This window comes from Desmodus rotundus, chromosome 12 (genome assembly GCF_022682495.2).
Source record: "Desmodus rotundus isolate HL8 chromosome 12, HLdesRot8A.1, whole genome shotgun sequence".
NCBI classification, from domain to species: domain Eukaryota; kingdom Metazoa; phylum Chordata; class Mammalia; order Chiroptera; family Phyllostomidae; genus Desmodus; species Desmodus rotundus.
Window position 1 is genome coordinate 77635488 of NC_071398.1, and position 9667 is coordinate 77645154.

General features: G+C 48.9%; 1 protein-coding gene across 1 annotated transcript; it reads left to right on the forward strand.

Annotated features, from left to right (window-relative positions):
• Positions 1-1838: 1838 nt before the first annotated feature.
• On the forward strand, positions 1839-7308 carry ETV3L (ETS variant transcription factor 3 like). Its single transcript, XM_024571112.3, has 5 exons — positions 1839-1899; positions 1976-2213; positions 2466-2655; positions 3044-3164; positions 6654-7308. Exons 1-5 carry the CDS (start codon positions 1839-1841, stop codon positions 7130-7132), a joined length of 1089 nt encoding a protein of 362 aa, XP_024426880.2. The 3' UTR covers positions 7133-7308.
• Positions 7309-9667: the final 2359 nt, after the last annotated feature.

The window sequence follows — 9667 nt, forward strand, 5'->3', positions numbered from 1 at the left end:
ACAGAGGGATGTGTGGAAACCCTATTCACCCAGATTCAGAGTAGCATTGACTTAACCATGGCCCTGTCTAATTTCCAGAGATGCTCTCTGCTCAGGCCAGGCTGGGGATCCCCAGAAGCACCTGCCCCATCTCCCACTCCCCTTGAGCTGTCATTGACCTCCCTGGAGCCAAGCATTCATTGGGGAAGGGAGAGCAAAAGACCACATGGCCTGTTGGTGTGGGGATGGGGAAAGCAGGGAGGGTCTTACCATCTGCTGTGTCTGGGATTTCTTGACCTTCTAACACCCGCAGCTCCTTCTTGCTGTAGTCTTGCTATTCAAAGTAAGGTCCACAGACCTGTAGCAGTGGCATCACCCAGGAGCTTGTTAGAAATGCAGAACCTCGGGGTCCGCCTAGTTCTGCTGAATCAAAATCTGCACTTAAAGAGATCCTCAGGTGGTTTTTATGTACATAAGAGTTTGAGTAGCACTCACTATTACAGATGATTTTTTTTTTTTGAGTCTTGAGGCAACACTTTAAAAACTGAGAAATGACAAAGTGCTATGGATTAGGGGGTAAGGGTATGGTGTCTAAACACCATGTGTCAGTCACTTTCCCTCTCTGAGCCTGGTCTGGGGAGTGAGGCAGCCACTCTCGCCAAGTCCTCACACACCCTACAGACCTTCCCACCTAATAAGTTCTTGTTGAGAACAGCACTCACCTCATACCCACTGTATCAGAGACAGTAACCCAGCACCCATGCCCTGTTTACACATGGTCTTTACATCCAGGTAACTCCTTGGGCCCACCCCCAGGAGCAGGGTGCATCTTGCCATCCCCATGGCAGCCTCTGCCATCCCTCCTCAGTCCTCTTGCCTATCATTTTCTCTTCCACTAGTGACAGAGGATGCCAGTCTTTTGCACCAGCCTTAATTCCATCCAGAGGCTTTGGGACTTAAACATTTCCTCCCTTTGTCTGCATCACCTTGGGGCTCATTCCACAATTTTCTCCCCACCTCACTGCCACCCTACCACCCATGCCAGTTTGGGAATCAGTAAGATCCCTTCTTCCTTATCCATGTCCATCAATTCAACAAATATTTACGGAGCACCTGCAGGTACAAGGCCCTGGGCTAGGATGGGCTCTGAGGAGCCAGCAGTGAACAAGAGCGCTGGGGTTCCTGACCTCATGAAGCTGACACTCTGAGGGAGAAGACAGGTGTTAAACACACAGTGATACCACTGTTATATTCAGTACCATCTATTGATTGTATCAACAATTGTTTCTTGAACACCTACAATGTGCCAGACACTCTGCTAAGCACTCAAGACTCATCAGTGAAAAAACACAAAAATCCTGTTCTTCTCAAACGTAAAATCGTTCTAAGTAAATTGGCAGTTTGGGTTCTTTGCATCTGCCACCTCCTCCCACTCAAGGTTTAAAAAGAGCCATGATTGATTACATTTTGGCTTGTCTTATCTTGGGAAAAACTCCAATCCTGTTAAGCCCAGAGAAGAGATGTCCTCTGTCTAAATCGCCCAGCAGGGGCAGGATATTGTGCTCTTCACATTCCTCCCCATCTACATAAGTGACCCAGAGTCCTGGATCAACTCCTGGCCAGTGAGAAGGCCCCCAGAGGAGGCAGGATCCTGCCAGGGTGCTGGGGAGCTTCCTGCCCCAGACCTTGTTCCCCTGCCTCAGTCTCCCTTTTCTCCCTTCATCTCTTCCCTCTTATCTTCTTCCTTCTTTGCCTCCCTCACTCTTTCACCTCCCTCTCCCTTACCTTCTTTCCCTTCCTCCAAGTGGTGTCCATTTCTCCCCAAGGCCCAGACACAGTCTTTGCTCCCATACTGGAACATGCACCACAGCTGCTTGGCAGAAGGCGTCCCTAGAGTTTTGGGCAACTCCTGGATCTCAGGTGAGCCTAGGCCAGGTCTCCCACCCAAGCTCCAGCAGCAATGCTGGAAGCACTTACACTCCCCTCTCTGCCCCAGGCTTGGCCTTCCTCAACTGGGCCTACAAAACCGAGTCTTCCCCAGGCTCCCGGCAGATCCAGCTGTGGCACTTCATCCTGGAGCTGCTGCAGAAGGAAGAGTTCCACCATGTCATTGCCTGGCAGCAGGGAGAGTACAGGGAGTTTGTCATCAAAGATCCAGATGAGGTGGCTCGCCTCTGGGGCCACAGGAAGTGCAAACCACAGATGAATTATGACAAGCTGAGCAGGGCCCTCAGGTGAGAGGAGGCAGCCCAAGCGGCCAGACAGGGCAGAGTTCAAAGAAAAGGGCTGCTGTTTCTGGCACCCCATCTGATTCCTGCCCCTTTAAGGCTTGGGAAATGCTCTTGAATGTGGTCAGATGCCTTGTGCTTATCCAGGAACAGCTCTGGGTTAGTCTTGCTGGCCTGGGGAGGGGGACATAGCTGGGTCTCTGGCTACACTCCCTGCCCACTGGACCAACTCTCCATTCTCATCCTTGGGATATTCAGATATTACTACAGTAAGAAGATCCTGCACAAGACCCAAGGCAAAAGGTTCACATACAAATTCAACTTCAGCAAGCTCATCATAGTCAACTATCCTCTAAGGGAGGTGCAGGCACCACCAACCCGCAACCTGTTGCTGGGGGCCCCTGCCTTGTTTCGTCCAGATATGGTGCCCATGGGCATGCAGAGTGAGGTAGGTACGAAGGCAGCCCCTAGCCCTCGGGCTCCACCAGGCTCCCAGCGGAACCCCAGCCTTCCCTTCTGCCTCAGGGACCCACCAGTTTCCAATGTCCTACTCCCCCAGTATCCTAGTCACTGAGTATCCCAGGGGCAGGTTTGATACTCTAAATCTTCTAAGATACTCTAATATTCCTATGCTAAGCATCACTCCTTTAGGAGTGGATCACAGGGAAGGAAATAGGGGTATTAGGCGAGGGTCCAGGGCATGTGGGCAGGGGTGATTTAACAACCATGGTCAGAGTACTTCATCATTTTAACAAATGGTTGTTAAACAGTATGTCCTGGGGAATGTATGCCAGGGAGAGCCCATTCTACCCCCATACCTTCTTCTCACTCCACAGCTCCTACACAGCATGCTGCTCACCCACTGGGCCATGGTGGAGCAGATGGCTGGACAGTGGACCCCCCGAGGGCCACCAGAGGCCTCTGAGGATAAGAAGGGGAGCACAGTGTCTACCGTGAGTGCTTGGGACTAGGGAGGGCCCAGGGGATCTTAACCAGAGAAGGGGAGCACCCTCTGGATGAACAAATGGGCGAGGGAGCCTGAGACAAGCCTTGCAGGACATTTGGTCCCGGCCAAAACACCCACTCCAGAAGGCCCCTGACATTTAGTCCTGTCCTAAATGCCCATGGAGACATCCGTTCCACCCAGACCCATCTCTCTAGCCCATGTGCCAGGACCAGCTGGGCCACCGAGGCAAGAAAGGTTATTGGCAGTACAGCCGCAACACTGTTATTGGGCCGATAAAACATGATAGTATTGTTTCTGTATTAACCTATAAACCAAAAGTAGAAATAAACACTCTAAAAAGTAGTAAACACTCTGGGCTGTTTGAACCCAGGGATATTTTCTAAGAGTAGAGGATGTGGACAGGACCAAATTTCAAGGACATTCGGCATGACCAAACATCTCCATGGATGTTTTGGGCAGGACCAAATATCTGCTCATTGAGACAAGGGGTAATATAAGTCATTTATTCATTCACCAAACATTTCTTCAGCACCAGCTATTTATTAGGTTTGGGGGTTCAGAGATGAAAGATGGCCCTCAAGATGCTCAGAGACTAGTGGGGGGCAGAGATGGGAATACAGCCAGTGATGAGATCCTGGGGAAGCAAATGCTGCTACAGGAATGCAGAGAAGGGAGTTAAAGCTTCCTAGAGGAGGCCGAACCTGAGCAGGTGAAACAGGTGGAGAAAAATGCCCAGGCACAGAATGGCGTTTGTAAATCTAAAAGCTGTGAGCAGGTGTAGCAAATCTGAAGAGCTGCTGGTAGTTTGCCGTGATCAGAGAGTGACTTATGTGATGGTGGTGGAGACGAGGAGGAGGGTGACCGATCAGCCTAGCAAAGCAAACAGGTGTCCAGTAACAGATGTCCTCCGAAGCAATGCTAAGGAGGTTGGACTTTATCCCGTGAGCAGGGGGTATCTGGGAAGGGAGAGGTATGCTGAGATCTTCATTTCACTGAGATGACTTGGCTTAATTTAGTGTTCGGGTTGGAGTAGGCATAGACTGGTATTGGGAGGCTTTTGAAGACAATCTAGGCTGAAGAGGATGGAACCAGGGCCAAGGCAAGGACCATGGCATGGAGAAGGAAGCCAAGTGAAGAAAGATCAGAAAGACAAAGTTCACTCACTCATTCATTCACTTACTCATTTCTTCTTTCAACAGATATTTAATGACCTCCTGTTTAACGTGCCAGGCATTGTCCTAGGGCTGGGAACACCAGCCTGAGTGAGCAAGACTGCTTTTATAGAGCTTGCAGGCAAGAGGGAGTTTGCAGACACTCAGTTAATATTTTAACAAATTGATATAAATTATAACTGCTAACTGCTGCAGAAAAGTTCAGGGGGCATCTGAGAAGACATCCTTGACAAAGTGACATTTGAGCTGAGACCCAAAATGTAAAGAGGCTCCAGCTTAGCTTCGAAGGAGGGAGGAGAGCATGGCAGGCAGAGAGAACATGTGTGCAGAGGTCCTAGGACAGAGAAAAGGAACTAGGAGAAGGCAGATAGGGCCTCGTAGAGTGATCTGTGGGGAGAAGTTAGAAATGTATGCAGAGGCCAGCACTTACAGGGCTATAAGCTAGGAAGTGACAAAGTCAGATTTTCTATGCAAAAGATCACAGAGACACGGGCTCTTATGCAGAGGCCAATGACCCTTTATTCCTTGGCAATTTCTTGGAATAAGAACTCTTGGCCTTAGTCCCACCCCTAGTAGAGCTGGGGACCCAGAAGTCCCCCTTTTCAGAGAACACAGGTGCCTGGTTCTGGGTCCCTGTGAATGCAACTGAGGCTGTGAGCGTGGGCAGCCCAGGGCCTGCTGGAACTCATCTGGCAGCCTGGAGCCAAACAGCACCTGAACAGTACTCCCTGTTCTTCCGCCCCCACCCACCCCTTCCCAGCTCTGGGAATGCCTTGAGCACAGAGCTCCTCTCTTTGGGAAACTATGAGGGGGGGAAAAGTGTTCCCTGGCTTGGAGTGGGTTATTTGTACCTCCCTGCCCTCTGCAGATACACACACAAACCTGCCTGTGCTTGGGCCCCGAGGGAAGGTATAGGTCACCAGAAGACTAGTAGCAGCCACATGCCTCACTTCTGGATGGTGATTCAGAAAGCTGTGCCAGTCCTTCCCCTCCACCTTCCCTCAGAGTACATGGTGCCAAGAGAGGAATCTGCTTCTGGGCAGAAGAGTGTCCAGGACTATTGAGCCAGAGACAGACGCTGCAAGATTGGTGCTAGGAAGGGGTGTGAAGGAAGAAGGACTGTCTCTTCCACATGCCTACTCAGCTGTGGATCTCCTATGGAGACACAGCCCTGACCTCAGGGGTCAGGGGACACAACCTTCTTGGTGAAGAACAGCAGTCTCTGCCTCATGTAAGGACCCAAAGAAAAAGACAGTAGCCCAGGAGAGGGTCCTCTGGCAGAGGTCTCCACACTTTTCCTCACAAAGGATCATTTTTACTATTTTCCCCTTACATAGATCCAATTTCAGAAATATAGTTTCTATTAAATAATCAGTTATTTAGTTAAGTTATTTTTATAACTAATTTGTTTTTCTAGTTTTTATCAACAATAGCCCCATCAATGTGATCATGTGGAGGTGATACTTGCTCTTCTAGTTAAATGATGTAGACTGCTAAGAAAAATGTGGAACTAGAGTTAGGTTTTTGAAATATAGAAAGTGACATGAAGTTCTATATAGCCATACCCAGAAACCCCAAACTGGGAGCTCCTATATATAATCCTAGAAAAAGAAGGCAGTTTGGAAGGAGTAGAAGGAGGGAAGTCTTCTTGGAGGAGAAGAGTTCTGGGTCAAAGCCAGCCGGAGAAGAGGAAGACTGGGGCTCAGTCCATGTGCACCCAGTCTCTGGCTCCCTGGGCCCCTTCTTACTGATGATGCCACTTTTTCTTAGCTAGGAGAGGGGTTTTTATGGATGAAGAAACAGGCCTGAGAATTTCAACAATATGTCCAGGGCCATGCAACTAGTCCTTTGCCCAGGTAGAACTAGAGCCCTCTGTTACACAGAGAGTAAAGAATGGATTCGCTGGGTTATGGCAAAGAATATCTTCAATCATTCAATCAACACATTTTTACTGAGCCCTTAATATGTGCCAGGCTGGGCAGGATCCAGAGGAAAACAAAACAGAATGTTCCTGTCCCCACAGAGCTGTAATCACACAAATGAGTACCTGATGCTAATGAAGCAAAGGGCCATGGGGGAGGGGCACTGGGAGTCATAAGGAGCAACCAGGGCCCTTGCCCAGGCTGGGGTGGTCTCTGGAGGCTGCCCCAAGGAAGTGACATTTACAATGAGACATGAAGCAAAGAAAAAAAGGAGGGCACGTGGGAGGAGAGAAAGTTTTAAGCAACAGAAAAAAAGAAAAGGGAAATGGGAGAAGAAAGGTGGAGGCGGGCACTCTCTTGACTCTCTTTCTCTCCCTTTCTCTAGGACTTGGCTCTGCCTCCACCCACTGTCTGCTCTGCCCTTGCTGCCATTTGGGGAGCCTCCCAGAAGAGCTGCCAAGTTTTGCCTCCTTCACACCTCCCTTTGCACCCTCTCTCCCCTCTGACTGGACCTGCCTCTCAGGGCCCTTCTTGCCCCCTCTCCTCCCAGAGCAGCAGTTTCCAGGGTCCTCCAAGACAGACACCCTGCTCCCAGGGCCCATGTGCCCCCCCAGCAGCCTGGTATTTTCCATGGCTTCCCTGTTGGCTGAGGTGGGACAGGGGGCTGGTGAGAGGCTCAGGTTCTTGTCTTTTAGGCCAGAGGTGTTGGGAGTAAAGCCGCACCCCCCAATGGGAGCAAAGGGATGCCTAGATCCCTGGGAGGGCTTCTCCTCAGAGATACATGGACCCAAAACTGGGGAGAAAAGTCATATGTCCCCCAATCTGGAGAATTTTGAAGCAGTGTGGACCTTGGATCCTCCTTAACTGGGGGACCACCAAACTCCATTTCTCCTCTTGTCCACCTCCCTGCTGGCTTTGCACCTTCCCATAGGTGGAAATCGGTTTACATTGCAGGTTTACATTGCAGGAAGACTTGAAAGGATGGAGTTGGACCCAAGAGGGTGGAGGCATTGCCAAGAAAGAGCATATGTGGAGATGGGAAAAACTGAGGCAGGGTGCCTCCTCCCCTCCCAATAAATTGCTAATCAGATTAAGGAGACATTCCTTTTTTTCTTTTTTATTGATTTGAAAGAGAGAGAAACATCACTTTATTATTCCACACACCTATGCATTCATTGGGTTTTTTCCTATATGTGCCCTGACCAGGGATCAAACCTGCAACTTTGTTGTGCTCAGATAACACTCTAACCAACTGAGCTAGCCCGCCATAGCTCTTTTTTTTAAGTATATTTCATTGATTATGCTATTATAGTTGTCCTATTTTTTTCCTCCCCTTTATCCTTCTCCGCCCAGTACCCCATTCCCTTCAGCATTTCCCCCGCTACTTAGTTCATGTCCATGGGCCATACATATAAGTTCTCTGGCTTCTACATTTCCTATACTATTCTTAACCTCCCTGTGTCTATTTTATGTTTTTAAAGATTTATTTATTTATTTTTACAAAGAGGGGAGGGGAAGGAGAAAGAGAGACAGAAACATCAATGTGTGGTTGTCTCTCACGTGCCCCCTACTGGGGACCTGGCCTGAAACCCAGACATGTGCTCTGACTGGGAATCGAACTGGTGACCCTTTGGTTCACAGGCCAGCACTCAATCCACTGAGCCACATCAGCCAGGGCTCCCTATCTATTTTATACCTACCAATTATGCTTCTCATTCCTTGTAACTTTTCCTCCATTCTCCCCCCTACCCCAGGGCCCTGCTGATAATCCTCCAGGTGATCTCCATTTCTGTGATTCTGTTCCTGTTCTAGTTGTTTGATTAGTTTGTTTTTGTTTTGCTTTTTAGGTTCAGTTGTTGATAGTTGTGATTTTGTTGTCATTTCTGTGAGCATCCTGATTATCAGTGTTTTGAACTGTGCATCTGATAGGTTAGCTATCTCCTCATTGCTTAGTTCTTTTTCTGGAGTTTTGATCTGTTCTTTTATTTGGGCCATATTTCTTTCTCTTGGCTCCTGTTACATTGTAAGCGGTGGAGCCTTAGGTATCCACCAGGGCAGGGCAACCCATGTCACTGTGTTGTGGCCCTGTATGTGGTGTAGGGGTCAGAGAGGATACAATATCACTTGCTCCCAGCTTTCAGTCACTTCCCTCACTTCCCACAAGCAAATGATGCCCTTCCATTTGCTTCCCTGGTGCTGATTTCCTGAGTGGGAGGGCTTGTATACATTCTAGAACCCTGTGGACCCCTCCAATGGACTCTCCTTAGAAACTGGCAGTTTCTTCCACCACTGCAACCCCCACAGGTTTTCACAGCCAGAGGTTTTGAGGCTTTATTTCCCAGTGCTGGAACCCTGGGTTGCATGATCTGTCTCGTTTTCCAGTCGTTCTTCCCAGTTTTTATCTGCACATGAATGTGGGGCCTCCATGTCTGCCAGCTGCCACCTCACTGCACATTCTCTCTGCCCTGGCTCTCCATCTCCTCCTATCTACCAGCCTGGATGAATATTTCTTCTTTAACTCCTTGGTTGTTGGACTTTCATTCAGTGTGATTTTCTGGCAGTTCTGGTTGTTTTTTGTTTTTAAATTGTTTGTTATCCTTCTTTTGGTTGTGCAAGGAGGCAAAGTGTATCTACCTACGCCTCCATCTCAGTCAAAAGCCCCTCTTTTCTATTTTATTTTTTAAAACCCCTCACCCATGCAAGGATATGTTTTATTGATTTTAGAGAGAGAGGAAGGGGGAGAGAGAGAGAGAGAAAGGGAAACATCAATGTAAGAGAGAAACTTCAATCTGTCGTCTCCCATACACACCTTGACCAGGGTTCAAACCTGAAACCTAAGAATGTTCCCTGACCAGGGATGGAATCTTTTGTTGTATGTGCTGATGCTCCAACTAATAGAGCTACCCAGCCATGTCAAGGAACATTCTTAATCTCAACTTTTTCTGAGGGACATGAGAGTAAGGTTTCCACCATTTGAAGCACCCCACACCTACCCACAGAAGGGGGAAATCAAAGGTCTCATTTGGGAAGGCATCAGGAGTTGATTTGTTCCCTGAATCTCAGGGCAACTCCTTCCTTCTCTGAGGCCCATGTTCCTTACCCAGCCTCCTTCCTGCACCTCCATGCACTTCTTTCCCATCCTTCTGATTTCTGTGGCCCTGGGACATGCATGCAGGTATGTCCTTCTATCTCCATTTCCCAAGACCCAATCAAGTGGTGCTGACAGGGACTCTGTAATACTCTACTGCAGACCATGAATAAAATGCCCTTGGCAAACTGCCCTCTTCGCTGACATTCCTGTTGCTCTCTGATCTGGTGTGGACCTAAACACTGGGATGAGGGCTGCAGGCCTGGAATAGCTGTGGAAATGAAGCCAGCCAGTCTTCTCCCTTCTGCTGC